The sequence below is a fragment of the Rutidosis leptorrhynchoides genome, chromosome 2 (assembly GCF_046630445.1).
Source record: "Rutidosis leptorrhynchoides isolate AG116_Rl617_1_P2 chromosome 2, CSIRO_AGI_Rlap_v1, whole genome shotgun sequence".
NCBI lineage: Eukaryota > Viridiplantae > Streptophyta > Magnoliopsida > Asterales > Asteraceae > Rutidosis > Rutidosis leptorrhynchoides.
This window is the reverse complement of record NC_092334.1, coordinates 569,659,698-569,687,439: the sequence shown is the minus strand read 5'-3', so window position 1 is coordinate 569,687,439 and position 27,742 is coordinate 569,659,698. Positions and strand designations below refer to the sequence as shown.

Below are 27,742 nucleotides of genomic sequence, written 5' to 3'. Positions count from 1 at the left end.
GAAAGGTCATAGCTTATGCTTCCCGACAATTGAAGGAACACGAGAAACGCTATCCTACACATGATTTAGAATTGACGGCCGTAGTTTTTGCTTTAAAGATTTGGCGTCATTATCTTTACGGTGTTAAGTTTTCCATTTATACCGATCATAAGAACTTAAAGTATTTATTTGATCAAAGGGATTTGAATGATAGGCAAAGAAGAGGTCTCGATTTGGTGAAAGATTATGATTGTGAGATTTTATATCACTCCGGAAAAGCGAACGTGGTGGCGGATGCTCTTAGTAGAAAGTCGAGTCATCAACCGATTAAGATAACAAGTTTGACTATGGTAATAGCACCTCAAATATTTGATGATATTCGTGTTGCACAAGGTGAAGCATTATCGCCCGAAAACGTGAGAAAAGAAAGGATCAAGGGGCAAGTTGACGATTTTGTGGTAGATTCTCGTGGTTTAAGACTTAGATATGGGAGAATTTGGGTACCTTTGCAAAGTAATGTTAGAAGTGAGCTCCTTGACTTAGCTCACAAGTCTAAGTATTCAATTCACCCCGGTGCTACGAAAATGTATAGAGATTTAAGGAAAGACTATTGGTGGCCGGGAATGAAGAGGGATATAGTTAAGTATGTGCACAAGTGTCTTACTTGTCTTCAAGTGAAAGCCGATCATCAAATGCCTTACGGTAAGATGCAACCTTTAGAGGTACCGGTTTGGAAATGGGAGCATATTACGATGGATTTGGTGACTAAGTTGCCTAAGACCCCTAGATAACACGATGCAATTTGGGTTATTGTTGATAGATTGACTAAGAGTGCATTATTTTTGGCAATAAGAGAAGCTTCGTCATCGGAAGCAATGTCTAAGTTATATATGAAAGAAGTTGTTGCAAGGCATGGAGTGCCGGTTTCCATAGTTTCGGATCGAGACACTCGATTTACATCTAGATATTGGAGAAAGTTTCAAGAGGAAATGGGTACTAAGTTACATATAAGTACCGCGTTTCACCCACAAACGGATGGTCAAAGTGAACGGACTATACAAACTCTTGAGGATATGTTAAGAGCATGTGTCATTGATTTTGGTGGAAGTTGGGATACTCATTTACCGTTAGTTGAATTTTCATACAACAATAGTTATCACTCTACGATTGGGATGGCACCATATGAAATGTTGTATGGAAGGAGGTGTAGAACCCCGATATGTTGGGGCGAAGTAGGTCAACGAGAATTAGGAAGCACGGAAATAGTACAACAAACCACCGAGATGATTGATCAAATTCGTGAAAGAATGAAGGCGGCACAAGATAGACAAAAGTCATATGTTGATAAGAGGAGAAAGCCGATAGAATTTCAAGTAGGTGATAAAGTGATGCTAAAAGTTTCTCCATGGAAAGGCATCATCCGTTTTAGAAAGAGGGGAAAATTGGGTCCAAGGTTCGTGGGACCATTTGAGATAGTGGCGAAAGTGGGGAAGGTAGCCTACCGTTTGGATTTACCCGATGAATTAAGTAATATACATGACACGTTTCACGTGTCACAATTGAGAAAGTGTTTGGCGGATGATTCAACCTATGTTCCTTTGAATGAAATTGAGGTCGATAATAAGTTAAGATATGCGGAGAAGCCGATAAAGATTTTGGAGCAAAAGGTTAAGCACTTGAGAAATAAGTCGGTTATATTGTTGAAGGTGTTATGGCAATTTAGAAAAGGTTCCGAATGTACATGGGAACCCGAAGAATGGCTCATGAAGTATTATCCGTCGTTGCATCAAGAATGGTTCGCGAGGACGCGAACGATCCAAGAGGGGGAGAGTTGTAACATCCCAAATATTTAAGGTATTATTTTATGTAAATTTTGTTGCCAAGAAATTAAATTGTAAAGGTTATTTTATGTTAAATGGATGAAGGTTAAGTTTATTGGTTAAGTTAAGAAGGACTAATGGTGCAAAGTTAAGATTAAGGACTTCCCTAACTATAGTTGTGGTGGGGAGGGTAGAAAGTGTCAATAGGCCAAAGTTATTTTAATAAAAGAAGTTAAATTGCAAAAAATTATACAGAACCTCCTGGTGTGTGTGTGTGTGTCGACTTGGGTAGAGGAGAAGGAGAAATCCATCATTTTGTGAAATTTAAGAGCATGCAATTGAAGATTTGTGAAATCTAACACACCTTAATCACTCTAACAAGCTTCAATCTTCCATTTTCACTCTCTTGGTGCACAATTAGGGTTCTTAAACTCTAAAAGTCAAGGTATGGATTTTATGTTGATGTATTGCTTGTATTGTGTGTTAATGATGAGATTATGCTTAAGAAAGTTGCTATTTATTGAATTGTGCACATTTGAATGAGTTGGAATGGAATTGTTGATGATTTTAGAAGTAATTACATGTATGAACTTGCATTATAGATTTATGGCATGAATATGGTAAGATTGATGATGTTTTAGTTAAATTTCTAGTCATGCACACCAAGTGTTTGTTAAAATGTCTCAATGAGGTGATTATGTGTTCTAGCTAGAAATTATGATGAAGGATGTTCATATATGAACTATTGTTATAGTTGTAAGTTATAGAAATTGATAGTTTGATAATGTAATGGTGTTAGTAATGAAATTTGGATGGTATGCACATTTGTTAAATAATGAAAGGATTAAAGGAAAAGTTGCATATATTGCTAAAAGTGAAGAACTAGTAATTGTACTTGATTAAAGTGATGAATTTTGATGGGTAATAATCTTGTTTTAGAAAAGATGTGATCAAAGCTAGAATGTATGAATGTTGTGATTAGGGGGTAAAGTGTATGTGTAAGTATGAATGATGTAATGATTCAAGAAAGTTGTGATTTTGATTTAGTTATGTGATTAATGGGATTAGCTCATGTATAGGTGCTAATCAAGGAAAAGAGGTTACAAGTGACCAAGGAAATTCAATTAAGCAAGGTGAGTTTATAGGGGGTAATATGGGTGGGTCAAGAGTGGCTTAGTGTTCTCGGATTGCATCCGTGCAAGAGAGTAACGACTAAGTGCACTAGTTATGTAGCTTAGATAGAACTATGGGGTTAGCTCAATAGTTGTATCTATGGTTGATGTTTAGCTTAGGCAAGGTTATTACATTGCTAGTAATCTTGCCTATGGTTCATGTTAGCTTAGACACTTTGGGTGTCTATGTATGAGATGATGATAGCTTAGGCATATTTAGTATGTCTATGGTTAGCTTAGACTTGATTACTAGGTTCGGCCTAGTAAGTCATGTCTATGGTATGAATAATCGGATCCGAAAGTATGCAAGCAACCTAAGGGTTGAAGGATAAGTGTTTGATTATGCCCAAATGATTTATGTTTTATGTTTTGTTGCCTTCCTATAACTCACTAAGTGTAAAAGCTTACCCCCATGATGTTTTATGTTTTAGGTGCTAAAGTCCATCGAGAAGGTAAGGAACCCGTGTGAAGAGCTTGAAGAGCATTGGCATTGTGTAAGTGGTATTGCAAGTCCCTTTTTGTAATCACGCTCTATAGTTACCGCTTACCAAACGCCAAGTATTTTGAAGTGTCAAGTTGCCATTGTTGAATTTGGGACCAAATGTTGGTTTTGATTCATGGAAACATATTTTATTGACTAAATGTTGTTTATGGATGGTTTAAGATATTAGAAACGGAATTTTATGATTGTGTATGAATTGCGCTGTTTTGAAAGTGTTTGAAAATGATGAAAAGTGCAAAATTGGTTTAAGTTAATTGTTGCAGGTCTGGCACCCGGACAAGTGTTATGCCGCGCCGCGGCAAAGGGCTCCGCGCCGCGGCAAACAACTAATGTTCAAAACAGAAATGGAGTTAACAAGGTTAAAAAGTTAAGTGTTATGTCGCGCCGCGACAAGGCAGGCCGCGCCGCGGCAATTGCCTTGTCCGGCCAGTGACTTAACTTTTCAAAAAAAAAAAAAAAAATTTTTTTTTACTCGATTCAAGGCGTTAAAACACATGAATGCGATTAAACGGATATTACGCTACTTACAAGGTACTTTATCTTACAGCCTGCACATTTCTAAGTCAATCTTTCGATTTAGTAGCATACACGGATGCTGATTAGGGAGGTTCTCCCGACTCTCGTCGTTCCACGTCCGATAATTATGTCTACTTGGGTGATAATCTATTATCTTGGTCTTCCAAACGTCAATCCACCGCATGGGCGAATTTCCGTGTAAGCCCATGGGGTCACGGGACACCACTAGTTTGAAAATTTTTAGTAGAAAATACCCGTTTAATTGTATAGGACACTAATAATTTAATTGGATGACCCCATATATTTTTCAAATTTATAGTTTTTCTTTTGTATTGTAAAGAATAGTAATAAATTTAACTACTCGAATGAGACGACCCGACCCAATCCATAGGGAAGAATACAATAACATATGATAACATTGCGAGGTACTTGACCTCTATATGATACATTTTACAAACGTTGCATTTATTCTTAAAAGGCAATCTATCATTACATCAAAAGTTGACATGTTCGCCTAACACTTCATAATATCCAAATGACCTAATCTGTCATTTACTTAGTAATAGTCTCTAATGATCTTCAATGACTCGAATGCAACGTTCTTGAATCCTGGCTTAGATGGTCCCAAATAGTATCCTTAATATGAGCTAATGCACAGCGGAAGACTTAATTCATACCTGAGAATAACATGCTTTAAAACGTCAACATAAAGTTGGTGAGATATAGGTTTAGTGCCGGCAGCAATATATATATATAGACCACAAGATTTCGTATATAAACAGTTTAATAAAAATATTCTAAGTGGTTGAGCACTTGATAACCATACTTAACAATTAATCACGTCGCATATTCCCTTTAATATGAAATCTTACTACACTGTACCAAGTGTAGTCACGAAACGAAGTACTGTGCAACCGTTGAATACTGGTCGTCCAGTCCGGTTGGGGTTGTCAGGCCCGATAGATCTATCAACAGGATTCGCGTTTACAATACCGCTGTAAATATTAGTTACCAAGCTACAGGGAAGTATGCCAGTGGTACAACTCAACGTAGAATATATATTTTTGTCACTTGTGTCCATAACGTAAATCATTTATAAAAACAGCGCATGTATTCTCAGCCCAAAATATTTAAAGTTTAAAAGGGACTATATACTCACTTTCGTCTTGAAGATATGTAATTTCGACTCGGTCTCCGATTGATATCACGAACCTATCCATATATAATATATCAATATATTTTCATTTTTAAACAATCGTCACATATATATACATATTATACTTTTAATACTTTTTAATAATTCCTTAGTCCGTAGTTAGCGGTTCGATGTTAGTAATTCAATTTTAATGGTTCATTTTTAGGTGATTAATAAACCCCCAATGAAATAAATAAAACCCCCATCGTATATGTATTGGTCGAGATTAATCTTGACCCACGGTACCGGTGTTGTCAAATGACGTGTTGCGTACATAAAGTACCGATGTTGTCAAATGACGTGTTGCGTACAATCATGGGATCTTATGATTAATCTTCTCGTGTTGTTTACGGGTGATCCTGAACCATATAAAATTGAATTATAAGTACATATATATAAAATATCATGTTATCTTAAAAAGATGTGATTTATTTAATTTTTCCCAATTATTTTCGTGGCTAAACTAGTCTTGGATATCCGATTTTGTTTCGGTCATAGTTTCTTCGTTACAACTCCGTTTTCGTTGATTCAAATTGCCATCTCCTTGGATCGAGTTCCTCTTTAAGACTATGAACTGTAAATACCTTAGTTTGTATTCAAAATCACACGGCATAGGTGAAACTTTAGTGAAACTTATGAAGTTAATCATTTTTGTTACAAAAATATCATTTAATGACCATTTTTCTAAAAATACTTATACTTTGAATTAAATCATGAAATTTTTATGTGTTAACATATTTATAGTAAAAATCATTTTTCCAGAAAATAAACCTCCAATTCAAAGTTTAAGATGGTTTTTAATTATCCAACCCAAAACAGTCCCCGGTTGCATTCCGACGTCGTAAAAACAGTTTTTAAGGTATTCTTTGAAAAACCAAGTTTTACATTGTTAAGTTAGCATATATTTAAGTTATATTACAGGTCTTGAAGTATTTTAAAAGTTAAGTTAGAAGGATCTATTTAGTTTGCAAACAAGTTTGAAAACATTCAAACTATGTTCTTGTTGTTAAAATTTTATACCACAAAATAAGATAGCTATATATATATGAATCGAATAAGGTTATGAACATAGTTACTACCTCAAGTTCCTTGGACAAGGTTGCTGTAAAAGAGGAGTAAGAACCTAGAACCAAAAGGGTGATGGAATTGGATGAAAGATTGGAAGTAAGTTTGTGTTCTTGGAAGGATTCTTGAAGTGTTTTTGTAAGGTTTTTCTTATGGTGTTTAAGTGATGTTTTTGAAGCTAGATCTTCATGGATACTAGCTGAATGGTTATGGAGTTTCTTAAGAGTGTGTTTTTGGTTAAAGAAATGAGGTAGTAAAATTTGAAAATGGAAGATGTATTTAAGGCCATAAAAACATGATTAATGGAAAAACATGGACAAAATTTCATGTTGTATTTTTATGTAATTAGTCATACTAAACATCAAAAGTAGTTACCTTATACATAAGGCATGAACAAGAGAGTTACCTTATACATAAGGCATGAACAAGGGCTGGTTGGTGGTGATTTGATGTGTATATACCAATAGTAAATACGTATAGAAGCTAGGTATGATACGAGTACATGTACTCAAGATATACGTATAGAAATTTTGTGAAAAATGGAATGAGAATTCAAATATAGCTATCTTTTGTGAATATACTTATATTGTTTTATGTATTTAAGTCTTTAAAAAGTGATTAAATACATTATATATACGATATATGTATAAACATTATAGGTTATAAGTATTTATGTCCAATAACGTTACGTATGGTTATCGTTTTGAAAACTTAAGTTAGTAGTTTCAAAATATACTTATAACTTATTGTTATTAATACAAAATGAGATATTAAAATATTCTAAGATCATATTAAATATGTATATATACATATATATACACAAACGTATAATTATCATATGTTATATAGTTCGTGATATCATCGGTCAACTAGACAGTCAAACGTTGTGTAAAACTCTTTTCAAAAACATAAATCTCAACAATTTGGGTTGCTTATCATGTTGGTAAGGTTTAATTTATGTAAATATTAATCTTATAAGTGTAAAACGATCGGAAAAATCCGGGTCGTTACATTACCTACCCGTTAAATAAATTTCGTCCCGAAATTTGATAGAGATCGTCATGGATAACAATATGGGTGTTTTCATGACGTATATGAGGTGACAATGGAGTTTTATCATTATTGGGAGGTATAGATACAACGGTTCGATCAAGTGAAGCGCACAAGTGAAGCAATCACAAAAGAGTGAATTGAGTAAATATGGATTTTTTTGAACCGATAACGTGATTAGAATTGATTTCCGGAATTTATGGAAAATCTTACGTAATAAGATTTGGTTCTTTGGCGATCAAGATCTTCTTTGATTTAGTGCGGCGATCTGTTTCGATTTCTTTGTCGAATATTTTGCTATAAATCCACTTCCTTCTCTTCCTTATTTCCACAACTGACATCTTCTATCCTTTCTCCCTCAACTCATACCTTAAAGTATTCTTTTAAATGCTCCATCCCGTTCTAATTCTTGTTATACTTCTAACCTTCATATCTTTCATTCTTCTCTTTCATTTATCGCCAGAAGAATCTATTTACTTCTATCCTTTCCTCGGAATTATAATGTTTTTAATTCTCCCATGTCTTTACGTTGCAATACGTATTGATATACACGGTTTGTAAATCCTGGGTGATTTTCAGCCTTTGTATTCTTCATTATTTTTCAAAGCTTCATACTTTCGTTTTCTCTTCCCGACTTCGAGTCAAGCGAGTAATGGTCCAGAATTTGTAGATATGAGATTCGAAATGAGTATAGCTAATGCTCTAAGAAAGAAATGGTAATAGAAAAATTTTGATTTGTCAAATTACCAGAATACCCCGGAAAAGATAGAACTATCAGGATGACATGTTCCTATTATGTTTGAGAATTGGATAGAATGTAAGAGCCGTGTAACATGGCACATGATGATGGTACTATGAATCATCACATTTCATTAGAAACTTAACATGACTTACTGTAATATAATGAAGTTGATCAATTTTCATTATATTATACTAATTCATGCATCAGTTCCCAACACTGCTTCAGAACATTCCTATTTTAAACTTGAAGGTTTTAGAACTTAGAAACTAACACAGTTTCTTTTATGTTGTAATGCAGATATTACGGAGAGATAAATATTCTCAGATAAGAATAGTTGTGAAAATATCTCCAGAAATATGGAGAATATGTATAACGGAAGATATGAAGATATCTTATAATATCTAAGATAAGATGATGATGAAGAATATCATCGGGAAAGGTTTAGGATAAGGGGTAGGGTTTTTACTAATGGTTTCAGCAGACACTGACTCGTTTGAATCCTTTGAAAGCAGATTCAGTTCTTGTGATTTATCCACAACCTCTTTCATACTTTGCTCAAACCGTTTTCCGGTTTCAACTCTTTTCTTTTTCTAAGTTTTATCAACACACTGTGCTTCATCATCAAACTTTTGACTATTTAAAAATCGTTTACAATTTTCGCTGCTTCATCAGCATTTAAAGAACTACTTCATAATTCAGGGTGTTTTTTTCAGAAACTTCACCTTCGGAGTATGAAATCCTTAGGAATAGACGTTATAGGTATGACTGCGAAGTTTTGCGAGATTTTTAAAATACTAATTGCGGATTCCGCCAAAAAGATGACAAGCTGCTGGTACATGATGTCGTGGAATATGAAAGGTTCTCCGGTAACAACGGTGAAAGGACAAGGTATATATATCGAGGTGTTTTCAAGAATCATGAAAAGATTTGAATGAGGATTATAATTGTCGAAGTACAAATGAGGTTTAGGATGAAATCAAGTGGCAAACTTGAAGAATTGTTTAGTTTCATATGTTATAATCAACATTTTATTTCATTTTAATTGTCCAATGTTTCTTCTTTATGCCACTTGTTGGATTCGGATAGGTAAAAATTCAAATATGAAATTTAAATGGAAATGGTTATTCTGGGGTGAACGGATACGTATATCGATGGTTGTAAGTAGAATAACAAATGACCGTTGAATCAGATTCGAAGAATGTACAGTGTAACTTATTAATATGAAATCCAAATATTCCACGGGTACTACCTACCCGTTAAATATTTTTCATCATTAACAGTTTGTACGAAAGAATTTTTAATTACAATCTTTATGAAAATATACTTGCATATATATTTCTTCGGATGTAATTATGAATTTAATGAGTCCATAAGATATTAAACTCATTTGATTTTTTTTTTTCGGTTAGAATTGGAGTACATAATCTTTAAAACATTAAAGATTACATAATCGCTATGTAGAACGAAAACAAATGATGTAGAACAATACGTAGAATGATGATAATCAATGTGGAACAATATATAGAACAAAGATCATACTCGAAGTTCCGATGAGGTTTTTGAGGTATGTGATGTTGATATTCGAGATACAGTTTGTGAGGTTGAGATTTTGGGGGTGACAAGAGTACTGTCGGCGTTGATGATGGTGGTACAGATTATGCTGCTGGTGCTGCTGCTGGTGTTTGTAACCTTCGCACCGTATTTTCTAAAGCCACTACCCGAGCGCGAAGCTCGTTGACTTCTTCTATTATACCGGGATGATTGACGGTTGGAACGAGCGAATGAACAAGATTCGAAATATGGGATAGTATGTAGTCATGACGAGATACTCTAGAAATGAGCGAGAAAATGGTGTTTCGAATAGGTTCGCCGGTAAGTGCTTCAGGTTCATCGTTAAGAGGACAATCTGGTGGATGGAATGGATCACCTTCTTCTTGCCTCCAGAGATTTAGTATATTACGAACCCATCCCCAATTCATCCAGAATAGATGATGGGAAATTGGTTGATCCATTCCGATGACGCTGTTCTAGGAGCTCGAATGGAAATCCATATCGGCGTAGCTATCGAAGTCGGAGGAATTCGAACTGGATGAAGAATCCATCTTGTATAGTCGGAGAAATGAATTTTTGGTTTGGAATAGATTATAGAAATTGGGTTTGGTACTCTTCAATACATAATTTACATATGTATATATAATACCAAAATCCCGTGAATTACGGAGAATTTTTGAAATACGTCAAGCAATGTCTATAGTAACAGATACGCTAAGATATGAATTTTGTCTATTCACTATCGATGCACTAAATGCAGTAAGACGTGTCTAGACTTAAGAATGATAAGCAGGCAGTTTCCTAAGGATGATAAACAGATGATTTCCGACTAGAAATGATAAGCAAAACTTTTGACATGTAGACACGGTCAAAGTCCAGACTCACTAATGCATCCTAACAACTACCAGTTAGACACACTAATGCAAGGCCTGGTTCGCTAAGACCAACGCTCTGATACCACATGAGACGACCCGACCCAATCCATAGGGAAGAATACAATAACATATGATAACATTGCGAGGTACTTGACCTCTATATGATACATTTTACAAACGTTGCATTTATTCTTAAAAGGCAATCTATCATTACATCAAAAGTTGACATGTTCGCCTAACACTTCATAATATCCAAATGACCTAATCTGTCATTTACTTAGTAATAGTCTCTAATGATCTTCAATGACTCGAATGCAACGTTCTTGAATCCTGGCTTAGATGGTCCCAAATAGTATCCTTAATATGAGCTAATGCACAGCGGAAGACTTAATTCATACCTGAGAATAACATGCTTTAAAACGTCAACATAAAGTTGGTGAGATATAGGTTTAGTGCCGGCAGCAATATATATATATATAGACCACAAGATTTCGTATATAAACAGTTTAATAAAAATATTCTAAGTGGTTGAGCACTTGGTAACCATACTTAATAATTAATCACGTCGCATATTCCCTTTAATATGAAATCTTACTACACTGTACCAAGTGTAGTCACGAAACGAAGTACTGTGCAACCGTTGAATACTGGTCGTCCAGTCCGGTTGGGGTTGTCAGGCCCGATAGATCTATCAACGGGATTCGCGTTTACAATACCGCTGTAAATATTAGTTACCAAGCTACAGGGAAGTATGCCAGTGGTACAACTCAACGTAGAATATATATTTTTGTCACTTGTGTCCATAACGTAAATCATTTATAAAAACAGCGCATGTATTCTCAGCCCAAAATATTTAAAGTTTAAAAGGGACTATATACTCACTTTCGTCTTGAAGATATGTAATTTCGACTCGGTATCCGATTGATATCACGAACCTATCCATATATAATATATCAATATATTTTCATTTTTAAACAATCGTCACATATATATACATATTATACTTTTAATACTTTTTAATAATTCCTTAGTCCGTAGTTAGCGGTTCGATGTTAGTAATTCAATTTTAATGGTTCATTTTTAGGTGATTAATAAACCCCCAATGAAATAAATAAAACCCCCATCGTATATGTATTGGTCGAGATTAATCTTGACCCACGGTACCGGTGTTGTCAAATGACGTGTTGCGTACATAAAGTACCGGTGTTGTCAAATGACGTGTTGCGTACAATCATGGGATCTTATGATTAATCTTCTCGTGTTGTTTACGGGTGATCCTGAACCATATAAAATTAAATTATAAGTACATATATATAAAATATCATGTTATCTTAAAAAGATGTGATTTATTTAATTTTTCCCAATTATTTTCGTGGCTAAACTAGTCTTGGATATCCGATTTTGTTTCGGTCATAGTTTCTTCGTTACAACTCCGTTTTCGTTGATTCAAATTGCCATCTCCTTGGATCGAGTTCCTCTTTAAGACTATGAACTGTAAATACCTTAGTTTGTATTCAAAATCACACGGCATAGGTGAAACTTTAGTGAAACTTATGAAGTTAATCATTTTTGTTACAAAAATATCATTTAATGACCATTTTTCTAAAAATACTTATACTTTGAATTAAATCATGAAATTTTTATGTGTTAACATATTTATAGTAAAAATCATTTTTCCAGAAAATAAACCTCCAATTCAAAGTTTAAGATGGTTTTTAATTATCCAACCCAAAACAGTCCCCGGTTGCATTCCGACGTCGTAAAAACAGTTTTTAAGGTATTCTTTGAAAAACCAAGTTTTACATTGTTAAGTTAGCATATATTTAAGTTATATTACAGGTCTTGAAGTATTTTAAAAGTTAAGTTAGAAGGATCTATTTAGTTTGCAAACAAGTTTGAAAACATTCAAACTATGTTCTTGTTGTTAAAATTTTATACCACAAAATAAGATAGCTATATATATATGAATCGAATAAGGTTATGAACATAGTTACTACCTCAAGTTCCTTGGACAAGGTTGCTGTAAAAGAGGAGTAAGAACCTAGAACCAAAAGGGTGATGGAATTGGATGAAAGATTGGAAGTAAGTTTGTGTTCTTGGAAGGATTCTTGAAGTGTTTTTGTAAGGTTTTTCTTATGGTGTTTAAGTGATGTTTTTGAAGCTAGATCTTCATGGATACTAGCTGAATGGTTATGGAGTTTCTTAAGAGTGTGTTTTTGGTTAAAGAAATGAGGTAGTAAAATTTGAAAATGGAAGATGTATTTAAGGCCATAAAAACATGATTAATGGAAAAACATGGACAAAATTTCATGTTGTATTTTTATGTAATTAGTCATACTAAACATCAAAAGTAGTTACCTTATACATAAGGCATGAACAAGAGAGTTACCTTATACATAAGGCATGAACAAGGGCTGGTTGGTGGTGATTTGATGTGTATATACCAATAGTAAATACGTATAGAAGCTAGGTATGATACGAGTACATGTACTCAAGATATACGTATAGAAATTTTGTGAAAAATGGAATGAGAATTCAAATATAGCTATCTTTTGTGAATATACTTATATTGTTTTATGTATTTAAGTCTTTAAAAAGTGATTAAATACATTATATATACGATATATGTATAAACATTATAGGTTATAAGTATTTATGTCCAATAACGTTACGTATGGTTATCGTTTTGAAAACTTAAGTTAGTAGTTTCAAAATATACTTATAACTTATTGTTATTAATACAAAATGAGATATTAAAATATTCTAAGATCATATTAAATATGTATATATACATATATATACACAAACGTATAATTATCATATGTTATATAGTTCGTGATATCATCGGTCAACTAGACAGTCAAACGTTGTGTAAAACTCTTTTCAAAAACATAAATCTCAACAATTTGGGTTGCTTATCATGTTGGTAAGGTTTAATTTATGTAAATATTAATCTTATAAGTGTAAAACGATCGGAAAAATCCGGGTCGTTACATTACCTACCCGTTAAATAAATTTCGTCCCGAAATTTGATAGAGATCGTCATGGATAACAATATGGGTGTTTTCATGACGTATATGAGGTGACAATGGAGTTTTATCATTATTGGGAGGTATAGATACAACGGTTCGATCAAGTGAAGCGCACAAGTGAAGCAATCACAAAAGAGTGAATTGAGTAAATATGGATTTTTTTGAACCGATAACGTGATTAGAATTGATTTCCGGAATTTATGGAAAATCTTACGTAATAAGATTTGGTTCTTTGGCGATCAAGATCTTCTTTGATTTAGTGCGGCGATCTGTTTCGATTTCTTTGTCGAATATTTTGCTATAAATCCACTTCCTTCTCTTCCTTATTTCCACAACTGACATCTTCTATCCTTTCTCCCTCAACTCATACCTTAAAGTATTCTTTTAAATGCTCCATCCCGTTCTAATTCTTGTTATACTTCTAACCTTCATATCTTTCATTCTTCTCTTTCATTTATCGCCAGAAGAATCTATTTACTTCTATCCTTTCCTCGGAATTATAATGTTTTTAATTCTCCCATGTCTTTACGTTGCAATACGTATTGATATACACGGTTTGTAAATCCTGGGTGATTTTCAGCCTTTGTATTCTTCATTATTTTTCAAAGCTTCATACTTTCGTTTTCTCTTCCCGACTTCGAGTCAAGCGAGTAATGGTCCAGAATTTGTAGATATGAGATTCGAAATGAGTATAGCTAATGCTCTAAGAAAGAAATGGTAATAGAAAAATTTTGATTTGTCAAATTACCAGAATACCCCGGAAAAGATAGAACTATCAGGATGACATGTTCCTATTATGTTTGAGAATTGGATAGAATGTAAGAGCCGTGTAACATGGCACATGATGATGGTACTATGAATCATCACATTTCATTAGAAACTTAACATGACTTACTGTAATATAATGAAGTTGATCAAGTTTCATTATATTATACTAATTCATGCATCAGTTCCCAACACTGCTTCAGAACATTCCTATTTTAAACTTGAAGGTTTTAGAACTTAGAAACTAACACAGTTTCTTTTATGTTGTAATGCAGATATTACGGCGAGATAAATATTCTCAGATAAGAATAGTTGTGAAAATATCTCCAGAAATATGGAGAATATGTATAACGGAAGATATGAAGATATCTTATAATATCTAAGATAAGATGATGATGAAGAATATCATCGGGAAAGGTTTAGGATAAGGGGTAGGGTTTTTACTAATGGTTTCAGCAGACACTGACTCGTTTGAATCCTTTGAAAGCAGATTCAGTTCTTGTGATTTATCCACAACCTCTTTCATACTTTGCTCAAACCGTTTTCCGGTTTCAACTCTTTTCTTTTTCTAAGTTTTATCAACACACTGTGCTTCATCATCAAACTTTTGACTATTTAAAAATCGTTTACAATTTTCGCTGCTTCATCAGCATTTAAAGAACTACTTCATAATTCAGGGTGTTTTTCAGAAACTTCACCTTCGGAGTATGAAATCCTTAGGAATAGACGTTATAGGTATGACTGCGAAGTTTTGCGAGATTTTTAAAATACTAATTGCGGATTCCGCCAAAAAGATGACAAGCTGCTGGTACATGATGTCGTGGAATATGAAAGGTTCTCCGGTAACAACGGTGAAAGGACAAGGTATATATATCGAGGTGTTTTCAAGAATCATGAAAAGATTTGAATGAGGATTATAATTGTCGAAGTACAAATGAGGTTTAGGATGAAATCAAGTGGCAAACTTGAAGAATTGTTTAGTTTCATATGTTATAATCAACATTTTATTTCATTTTAATTGTCCAATGTTTCTTCTTTATGCCACTTGTTGGATTCGGATAGGTAAAAATTCAAATATGAAATTTAAATGGAAATGGTTATTCTGGGGTGAACGGATACGTATATCGATGGTTGTAAGTAGAATAACAAATGACCGTTGAATCAGATTCGAAGAATGTACAGTGTAACTTATTAATATGAAATCCAAATATTCCACGGGTACTACCTACCCGTTAAATATTTTTCATCATTAACAGTTTGTACGAAAGAATTTTTAATTACAATCTTTATGAAAATATACTTGCATATATATTTCTTCGGATGTAATTATGAATTTAATGAGTCCATAAGATATTAAACTCATTTGATTTTTTTTTTCGGTTAGAATTGGAGTACATAATCTTTAAAACATTAAAGATTACATAATCGCTATGTAGAACGAAAACAAATGATGTAGAACAATACGTAGAACGATGATAATCAATGTGGAACAATATATAGAACAAAGATCATACTCGAAGTTCCGATGAGGTTTTTGAGGTATGTGATGTTGATATTCGAGATACAGTTTGTGAGGTTGAGATTTTGGGGGTGACAAGAGTACTGTCGACGTTGATGATGGTGGTACAGATTATGCTGCTGGTGCTGCTGCTGGTGTTTGTAACCTTCGCACCGTATTTTCTAAAGCCACTACCCGAGCGCGAAGCTTGTTGACTTCTTCTATTATACCGGGATGATTGACGGTTGGAACGAGCGAATGAACAAGATTCGAAATATGGGATAGTATGTAGTCATGACGAGATACTCTAGAAATGAGCGAGAAAATGGTGTTTCGAATAGGTTCGCCGGTAAGTGCTTCAGGTTCATCGTTAAGAGGACAATCTGGTGGATGGAATGGATCACCTTCTTCTTGCCTCCAGAGATTTAGTATATTACGAACCCATCCCCAATTCATCCAGAATAGATGATGGGAAATTGGTTGATCCATTCCGGTGACGCTGTTCTCGGAGCTCGAATGGAAATCCATATCGGCGTAGCTATCGAAGTCGGAGGAAATCGAACTGGATGAAGAATCCATCTTGTATAGTCGGAGAAATGAATTTTTGGTTTGGAATAGATTATAGAAATTGGGTTTGGTACTCTTCAATACATAATTTACATATGTATATATAATACTAAAATCCCGTGAATTACGGAGAATTTTTGAAATACGTCAAGCAATGTCTATAGTAACAGATACGCTAAGATATGAATTTTGTCTATACACTATCGATGCACTAAATGCAGTAAGACGTGTCTAGACTTAAGAATGATAAGCAGGCAGTTTCCTAAGGATGATAAACAGATGATTTCCGACTAGAAATGATAAGCAAAACTTTTGACATGTAGACACGGTCAAAGTCCAGACTCACTAATGCATCCTAACAACTACCAGTTAGACACACTAATGCAAGGCCTGGTTCGCTAAGACCAACGCTCTGATACCACATGAGACGACCCGACCCAATCCATAGGGAAGAATACAATAACATATGATAACATTGCGAGGTACTTGACCTCTATATGATACATTTTACAAACGTTGCATTTATTCTTAAAAGGCAATCTATCATTACATCAAAAGTTGACATGTTCGCCTAACACTTCATAATATCCAAATGACCTAATCTGTCATTTACTTAGTAATAGTCTCTAATGATCTTCAATGACTCGAATGCAACGTTCTTGAATCCTGGCTTAGATGGTCCCAAATAGTATCCTTAATATGAGCTAATGCACAGCGGAAGACTTAATTCATACCTGAGAATAACATGCTTTAAAACGTCAACATAAAGTTGGTGAGATATAGGTTTAGTGCCGGCAGCAATATATATATATAGACCACAAGATTTCGTATATAAACAGTTTAATAAAAATATTCTAAGTGGTTGAGCACTTGGTAACCATACTTAATAATTAATCACGTCGCATATTCCCTTTAATATGAAATCTTACTACACTGTACCAAGTGTAGTCACGAAACGAAGTACTGTGCAACCGTTGAATACTGGTCGTCCAGTCCGGTTGGGGTTGTCAGGCCCGATAGATCTATCAACAAGATTCGCGTTTACAATACCGCTGTAAATATTAGTTACCAAGCTACAGGGAAGTATGCCAGTGGTACAACTCAACGTAGAATATATATTTTTGTCACTTGTGTCCATAACGTAAATCATTTATAAAAACAGCGCATGTATTCTCAGCCCAAAATATTTAAAGTTTAAAAGGGACTATATACTCACTTTCGTCTTGAAGATATGTAATTTCGACTCGGTCTCCGATTGATATCACGAACCTATCCATATATAATATATCAATATATTTTCATTTTTAAACAATCGTCACATATATATACATATTATACTTTTAATACTTTTTAATAATTCCTTAGTCCGTAGTTAGCGGTTCGATGTTAGTAATTCAATTTTAATGGTTCATTTTTAGGTGATTAATAAACCCCCAATGAAATAAATAAAACCCCCCATCGTATATGTATTGGTCGAGATTAATCTTGACCCACGGTACCGGTGTTGTCAAATGACGTGTTGCGTACATAAAGTACCGGTGTTGTCAAATGACGTGTTGCGTACAATCATGGGATCTTATGATTAATCTTCTCGTGTTGTTTACGGGTGATCCTGAACCATATAAAATTGAATTATAAGTACATATATATAAAATATCATGTTATCTTAAAAAGATGTGATTTATTTAATTTTTCCCAATTATTTTCGTGGCTAAACTAGTCTTGGATATCCGATTTTGTTTCGGTCATTGTTTCTTCGTTACAACTCCGTTTTCGTTGATTCAAATTGCCATCTCCTTGGATCGAGTTCCTCTTTAAGACTATGAACTGTAAATACCTTAGTTTGTATTCAAAATCACACGGCATAGGTGAAACTTTAGTGAAACTTATGAAGTTAATCATTTTTGTTACAAAAATATCATTTAATGACCATTTTTCTAAAAATACTTATACTTTGAATTAAATCATGAAATTTTTATGTGTTAACATATTTATAGTAAAAATCATTTTTCCAGAAAATAAACCTCCAATTCAAAGTTTAAGATGGTTTTTAATTATCCAACCCAAAACAGCCCCCGGTTGCATTCCGACGTCGTAAAACAGTTTTTAAGGTATTCTTTGAAAAACCAAGTTTTACATTGTTAAGTTAGCATATATTTAAGTTATATTACAGGTCTTGAAGTATTTTAAAAGTTAAGTTAGAAGGATCTATTTAGTTTGCAAACAAGTTTGAAAACATTCAAACTATGTTCTTGTTGTTAAAATTTTATACCACAAAATAAGATAGCTATATATATATGAATCGAATAAGGTTATGAACATAGTTACTACCTCAAGTTCCTTGGACAAGGTTGCTGTAAAAGAGGAGTAAGAACCTAGAACCAAAAGGGTGATGGAATTGGATGAAAGATTGGAAGTAAGTTTGTGTTCTTGGAAGGATTCTTGAAGTGTTTTTGTAAGGTTTTTCTTATGGTGTTTAAGTGATGTTTTTGAAGCTAGATCTTCATGGATACTAGCTGAATGGTTATGGAGTTTCTTAAGAGTGTGTTTTTGGTTAAAGAAATGAGGTAGTAAAATTTGAAAATGGAAGATGTATTTAAGGCCATAAAAACATGATTAATGGAAAAACATGGACAAAATTTCATGTTGTATTTTTATGTAATTAGTCATACTAAACATCAAAAGTAGTTACCTTATACATAAGGCATGAACAAGAGAGTTACCTTATACATAAGGCATGAACAAGGGCAGGTTGGTGGTGATTTGATGTGTATATACCAATAGTAAATACGTATAGAAGCTAGGTATGATACGAGTACATGTACTCAAGATATACGTATAGAAATTTTGTGAAAAATGGAATGAGAATTCAAATATAGCTATCTTTTGTGAATATACTTATATTGTTTTATGTATTTAAGTCTTTAAAAAGTGATTAAATACATTATATATACGATATATGTATAAACATTATAGGTTATAAGTATTTATGTCCAATAACGTTACGTATGGTTATCGTTTTGAAAACTTAAGTTAGTAGTTTCAAAATATACTTATAACTTATTGTTATTAATACAAAATGAGATATTAAAATATTCTAAGATCATATTAAATATGTATATATACATATATATACACAAACGTATAATTATCATATGTTATATAGTTCGTGATATCATCGGTCAACTAGACAGTCAAACGTTGTGTAAAACTCTTTTCAAAAACATAAATCTCAATAATTTGGGTTGCTTATCATGTTGGTAAGGTTTAATTTATGTAAATATTAATCTTATAAGTGTAAAACGATCGGAAAAATCCGGGTCGTTACATTACCTACCCGTTAAATAAATTTCGTCCCGAAATTTGATAGAGATCGTCATGGATAACAATATGGGTGTTTTCATGACGTATATGAGGTGACAATGGAGTTTTATCATTATTGGGAGGTATAGATACAACGGTTCGATCAAGTGAAGCGCACAAGTGAAGCAATCACAAAAGAGTGAATTGAGTAAATATGGATTTGTTTGAACCGATAACGTGATTAGAATTGATTTCCGGAATTTATGGAAAATCTTACGTAATAAGATTTGGTTCTTTGGCGATCAAGATCTTCTTTGATTTAGTGCGGCGATCTGTTTCGATTTCTTTGTCGAATATTTTGCTATAAATCCACTTCCTTCTCTTCCTTATTTCCACAACTGACATCTTCTATCCTTTCTCCCTCAACTCATACCTTAAAGTATTCTTTTAAATGCTCCATCCCGTTCTAATTCTTGTTATACTTCTAACCTTCATATCTTTCATTCTTCTCTTTCATTTATCGCCAGAAGAATCTATTTACTTCTATCCTTTCCTCGGAATTATAATGTTTTTAATTCTCCCATGTCTTTACGTTGCAATACGTATTGATATACACGGTTTGTAAATCCTGGGTGATTTTCAGCCTTTGTATTCTTCATTATTTTTCAAAGCTTCATACTTTCGTTTTCTCTTCCCGACTTCGAGTCAAGCGAGTAATGGTCCAGAATTTGTAGATATGAGATTCGAAATGAGTATAGCTAATGCTCTAAGAAAGAAATGGTAATAGAAAAATTTTGATTTGTCAAATTACCAGAATACCCCGGAAAAGATAGAACTATCAGGATGACATGTTCCTATTATGTTTGAGAATTGGATAGAATGTAAGAGCCGTGTAACATGGCACATGATGATGGTACTATGAATCATCACATTTCATTAGAAACTTAACATGACTTACTGTAATATAATGAAGTTGATCAAGTTTCATTATATTATACTAATTCATGCATCAGTTCCCAACACTGCTTCAGAACATTCCTATTTTAAACTTGAAGGTTTTAGAACTTAGAAACTAACACAGTTTCTTTTATGTTGTAATGCAGATATTACGGAGAGATAAATATTCTCAGATAAGAATAGTTGTGAAAATATCTCCAGAAATATGGAGAATATGTATAACGGAAGATATGAAGATATCTTATAATATCTAAGATAAGATGATGATGAAGAATATCATCGGGAAAGGTTTAGGATAAGGGGTAGGGTTTTTACTAATGGTTTCAGCAGACACTGACTCGTTTGAATCCTTTGAAAGCAGATTCAGTTCTTGTGATTTATCCACAACCTCTTTCATACTTTGCTCAAACCGTTTTCCGGTTTCAACTCTTTTCTTTTTCTAAGTTTTATCAACACACTGTGCTTCATCATCAAACTTTTGACTATTTAAAAATCGTTTACAATTTTCGCTGCTTCATCAGCATTTAAAGAACTACTTCATAATTCAGGGTGTTTTTCAGAAACTTCACCTTCGGAGTATGAAATCCTTAGGAATAGACGTTATAGGTATGACTGCGAAGTTTTGCGAGATTTTTAAAATACTAATTGCGGATTCCGCCAAAAAGATGACAAGCTGCTGGTACATGATGTCGTGGAATATGAAAGGTTCTCCGGTAACAACGGTGAAAGGACAAGGTATATATATCGAGGTGTTTTCAAGAATCATGAAAAGATTTGAATGAGGATTATAATTGTCGAAGTACAAATGAGGTTTAGGATGAAATCAAGTGGCAAACTTGAAGAATTGTTTAGTTTCATATGTTATAATCAACATTTTATTTCATTTTAATTGTCCAATGTTTCTTCTTTATGCCACTTGTTGGATTCGGATAGGTAAAAATTCAAATATGAAATTTAAATGGAAATGGTTATTCTGGGGTGAACGGATACGTATATCGATGGTTGTAAGTAGAATAACAAATGACCGTTGAATCAGATTCGAAGAATGTACAGTGTAACTTATTAATATGAAATCCAAATATTCCACGGGTACTACCTACCCGTTAAATATTTTTCATCATTAACAGTTTGTACGAAAGAATTTTTAATTACAATCTTTATGAAAATATACTTGCATATATATTTCTTCGGATGTAATTATGAATTTAATGAGTCCATAAGATATTAAACTCATTTGATTTTTTTTTTCCGGTTAGAATTGGAGTACATAATCTTTAAAACATTAAAGATTACATAATCGCTATGTAGAACGAAAACAAATGATGTAGAACAATACGTAGAACGATGATAATCAATGTGGAACAATATATAGAACAAAGATCATACTCGAAGTTCCGATGAGGTTTTTGAGGTATGTGATGTTGATATTCGAGATACAGTTTGTGAGGTTGAGATTTTGGGGGTGACAAGAGTACTGTCGGCGTTGATGATGGTGGTACAGATTATGCTGCTGGTGCTGCTGCTGGTGTTTGTAACCTTCGCACCGTATTTTCTAAAGCCACTACCCGAGCGCGAAGCTCGTTGAATTCTTCTATTATACCGGGATGATTGACGGTTGGAACGAGCGAATGAACAAGATTCGAAATATGGGATAGTATGTAGTCATGACGAGATACTCTAGAAATGAGCGAGAAAATGGTGTTTCGAATAGGTTCGCCGGTAAGTGCTTCAGGTTCATCGTTAAGAGGACAATCTGGTAGATGGAATGGATCACCTTCTTCTTGCCTCCAGAGATTTAGTATATTACGAACCCATCCCCAATTCATCCAGAATAGATGATGGGAAATTGGTTGATCCATTCCGGTGACGCTGTTCTCGGAGCTCGAATGGAAATCCATATCGGCGTAGCTATCGAAGTCGGAGGAATTCGAACTGGATGAAGAATCCATCTTGTATAGTCGGAGAAATGAATTTTTGGTTTGGAATAGATTATAGAAATTGGGTTTGGTACTCTTCAATACATAATTTACATATGTATATATAATACCAAAATCCCGTGAATTACGGAGAATTTTTGAAATACGTCAAGCAATGTCTATAGTAACAGATACGCTAAGATATGAATTTTGTCTATACACTATCGATGCACTAAATGCAGTAAGACGTGTCTAGACTTAAGAATGATAAACAGGCAGTTTCCTAAGGATGATAAACAGATGATTTCCGACTAGAAATGATAAGCAAAACTTTTGACATGTAGACACGGTCAAAGTCCAGACTCACTAATACATCCTAACAACTACCAGTTAGACACACTAATGCAAGGCCTGGTTCGCTAAGACCAACGCTCTGATACCACATGAGACGACCCGACCCAATCCATAGGGAAGAATACAATAACATATGATAACATTGCGAGGTACTTGACCTCTATATGATACATTTTACAAACGTTGCATTTATTCTTAAAAGGCAATCTATCATTACATCAAAAGTTGACATGTTCGCCTAACACTTCATAATATCCAAATGACCTAATCTGTCATTTACTTAGTAATAGTCTCTAATGATCTTCAATGACTCGAATGCAACGTTCTTGAATCCTGGTTTAGATGGTCCCAAATAGTATCCTTAATATGAGCTAATGCACAGCGGAAGACTTAATTCATACCTGAGAATAACATGCTTTAAAACGTCAACATAAAGTTGGTGAGATATAGGTTTAGTGCCGGCAGCAATATATATATATAGACCACAAGATTTCGTATATAAACAGTTTAATAAAAATATTCTAAGTGGTTGAGCACTTGGTAACCATACTTAATAATTAATCACGTCGCATATTCCCTTTAATATGAAATCTTACTACACTGTACCAAGTGTAGTCACGAAACGAAGTACTGTGCAACCGTTGAATACTGGTCGTCCAGTCCGGTTGGGGTTGTCAGGCCCGATAGATCTATCAACAGGATTCGCGTTTACAATACCGCTGTAAATATTAGTTACCAAGCTACAGGGAAGTATGCCAGTGGTACAACTCAACGTAGAATATATATTTTTGTCACTTGTGTCCATAACGTAAATCATTTATAAAAACAGCGCATGTATTCTCAGCCCAAAATATTTAAAGTTTAAAAGGGACTATATACTCACTTTCGTCTTGAAGATATGTAATTTCGACTCGGTCTCCGATTGATATCACGAACCTATCCATATATAATATATCAATATATTTTCATTTTTAAACAATCGTCACATATATATACATATTATACTTTTAATACTTTTTAATAATTCCTTAGTCCGTAGTTAGCGGTTCGATGTTAGTAATTCAATTTTAATGGTTCATTTTTAGGTGATTAATAAACCCCCAATGAAATAAATAAAACCCCCATCGTATATGTATTGGTCGAGATTAATCTTGACCCACGGTACCGGTGTTGTCAAATGACGTGTTGCGTACAATCATGGGATCTTATGATTAATCTTCTCGTGTTGTTTACGGGTGATCCTGAACCATATAAAATTGAATTATAAGTACATATATATAAAATATCATGTTATCTTAAAAAGATGTGATTTATTTAATTTTTCCCAATTATTTTCGTGGCTAAACTAGTCTTGGATATCCGATTTTGTTTCGGTCATAGTTTCTTCGTTACAACTCCGTTTTCGTTGATTCAAATTGCCATATCCTTGGATCGAGTTCCTCTTTAAGACTATGAACTGTAAATACCTTAGTTTGTATTCAAAATCACACGGCATAGGTGAAACTTTAGTGAAACTTATGAAGTTAATCATTTTTGTTACAAAAATATCATTTAATGACCATTTTTCTAAAAATACTTATACTTTGAATTAAATCATGAAATTTTTATGTGTTAACATATTTATAGTAAAAATCATTTTTCCAGAAAATAAACCTCCAATTCAAAGTTTAAGATGGTTTTTAATTATCCAACCCAAAACAGTCCCCGGTTGCATTCCGACGTCGTAAAAACAGTTTTTAAGGTATTCTTTGAAAAACCAAGTTTTACATTGTTAAGTTAGCATATATTTAAGTTATATTACAGGTCTTGAAGTATTTTAAAAGTTAAGTTAGAAGGATCTATTTAGTTTGCAAACAAGTTTGAAAACATTCAAACTATGTTCTTGTTGTTAAAATTTTATACCACAAAATAAGATAGCTATATATATATGAATCGAATAAGGTTATGAACATAGTTACTACCTCAAGTTCCTTGGACAAGGTTGCTGTAAAAGAGGAGTAAGAACCTAGAACCAAAAGGGCGATGGAATTGGATGAAAGATTGGAAGTAAGTTTGTGTTCTTGGAAGGATTCTTGAAGTGTTTTTGTAAGGTTTTTCTTATGGTGTTTAAGTGATGTTTTTGAAGCTAGATCTTCATGGATACTAGCTGAATGGTTATGGAGTTTCTTAAGAGTGTGTTTTTGGTTAAAGAAATGAGGTAGTAAAATTTGAAAATGGAAGATGTATTTAAGGCCATAAAAACATGATTAATGGAAAAACATGGACAAAATTTCATGTTGTATTTTTATGTAATTAGTCATACTAAACATCAAAAGTAGTTACCTTATACATAAGGCATGAACAAGAGAGTTACCTTATACATAAGGCATGAACAAGGGCTGGTTGGTGGTGATTTGATGTGTATATACCAATAGTAAATACGTATAGAAGCTAGGTATGATACGAGTACATGTACTCAAGATATACGTATAGAAATTTTGTGAAAAATGGAATGAGAATTCAAATATAGCTATCTTTTGTGAATATACTTATATTGTTTTATGTATTTAAGTCTTTAAAAAGTGATTAAATACATTATATATACGATATATGTATAAACATTATAGGTTATAAGTATTTATGTCCAATAACGTTACGTATGGTTATCGTTTTGAAAACTTAAGTTAGTAGTTTCAAAATATACTTATAACTTATTGTTATTAATACAAAATGAGATATTAAAATATTCTAAGATCATATTAAATATGTATATATACATATATATACACAAACGTATAATTATCATATGTTATATAGTTCGTGATATCATCGGTCAACTAGACAGTCAAACGTTGTGTAAAACTCTTTTCAAAAACATAAATCTCAATAATTTGGGTTGCTTATCATGTTGGTAAGGTTTAATTTATGTAAATATTAATCTTATAAGTGTAAAACGATCGGAAAAATCCGGGTCGTTACATCGAACCCCATATATTTTTCGCATTTGCAGTTTTTTTAAAGGTAAGTTACAACTAAAATAGTATTCAAATATAAATAGTAGTGAATTTTTTTTTGGAACCACATTGAATTGTTAATCCTGGAATCGCCACTGACCCACCGTGTCTCGTTCTAGCGCCGTGACGGAATATAAGGGTGTTGCAAATGTGGTAGATGAATCATGCTGGTTGAGGAATCTCCTACTCTAGTTAAATTGCCTAGTTTCCAAGGCTACCCTTTTTTTTGCGATAATGTCTGTGTGATCTATCTCTTTGGTAACCCGGTTCAACATTAAAGAACTAAACATATTGAAATTGACATCCACGTTGTTAGAGAACGCGTAGCTTGTGGTCATTTTTGGGTTTGCATGTCCCTACACGTTAGGTTGATATTTTTATCAAGGGGCTACCTCATCTTCGTTACATATATTTTCGTAATAGTCTCTGCATTCGTTCGCCGATAGCTTCGACTGCGGGGCAATAATAGACTCAATATTCTCCAAATATAGATTGTAACAAAGTCCCTAAATTGTATATGGTATTTATCCTATGTAATCCTTCCTTTTCCTACTAATATAGACGAGATTTAGTTAATATCTAACATAGATATATCACTATACCTTTTTGTATATATATCGGATGTTTATCGATGAAAAGATGACACATTCAATTTTATTAGTATCATCACCGATATCATGCAAAATTAAAGGGGAAAAAAAAAACTAGATAGCAAAAAGAATGGGAGTATATATAAATCTCATTCTCACAATTCTCAGATCCAAAATATTGAATATGAACAACATTGAAATCTCAGTCACAATTCTCAGATCCAAATTATGAACAACATCGCGAAATCTCATACACACAATTCCCCACCATCACTAGACCATTTACCAGACGATATCATTCTTCTAATATTCAACAAAATAACCGATTTAAAAAGGTGATGATTCTCACACACTGTTTTTTGATCCTTACACACTAATTTACTTGAAATCCTCCCTATTATGGGTGTGTGAGGATTAAAAAAATAGTGTGTCTCATTTAAAAACCCTTTGTTTGTGCCACCTCACTTCTAAACGTTTCTCTTCAATCGCCCTTCAAGTCACCACAATCTCATTCACGGATCCTAATTTAAACCCTAATCACACTCTGAATAACACTACCTATGCTGACGTCACACCTTCTAAAGGTATATTCCGATCATTCGTTAACGGCTTCGTTTTTAAACCACTTTACCTCATCCGCCGATTAATTGTTACGTTAGCCAGACCGCTTCCGCCTACCGGCTCTTCATTTTACGACGACTCGTTTGAATCGGCCGTTTCGTTTTTGTGTAAGCTTGATTTATTGAAGTCGTTATGTGTTCAGCTTCCGTGTTCAAGTTACATAGATTATCGGTGTTCGTTTAGAATGAAGGTGAAATTCGGTAAACGAATTGAATCGTTTTTGTTTATACCGTCGAATTCGATTAGTGATGGTAGTGGATTGATATGTGGAAATATTGAGGAAGATGTTAGTGAGTCACTTAGCGAATTATTTAGGAATAATTTGTACGTTGCGTTTCAGTGTTTGAACGATGTAATATTTTGGCATAAGATGCTGATGTGCTTTGTTAAGGATATGTCGTTGCTTGAAACGGTTTCGATTACGGATTCTGAGAGGAGAGGGAAGGTTCGTTTGAGTGGAGGGAAAGTTGGTGAGGTTAGGGATTGGATACGGTTAGCTGCAGCTGATAAGAATCTGGAGATGTTTCTTTTTGAGGTTCGCGTGAGTGTGAGTCTTTGTTATGTTCCTGTGTTGAATTTGCCGAATTCAGGGTGTGAGATGAAAGGGGTGACTTGTTTTATAATGCAAATGGAAACTTTTGAAGGTGGAAATGGAAATGTGAATGAAAGTTGTGATTGA

The 27,742-nt window shown here is 33.7% G+C and overlaps 1 protein-coding gene across 1 annotated transcript in view; it reads left to right on the top strand.

The window, feature by feature from the left end:
• LOC139889806 (uncharacterized) overlaps positions 1 to 27,742 on the top strand; it is a 33,861-nt gene extending 6,119 nt beyond the window's left edge. The window contains exon 2 of the mRNA XM_071872734.1: positions 26,869 to 27,742. Within this exon, the coding sequence (XP_071728835.1) occupies positions 26,869 to 27,742 (874 nt within the window). The remainder of the gene's footprint in view (positions 1 to 26,868) is intronic.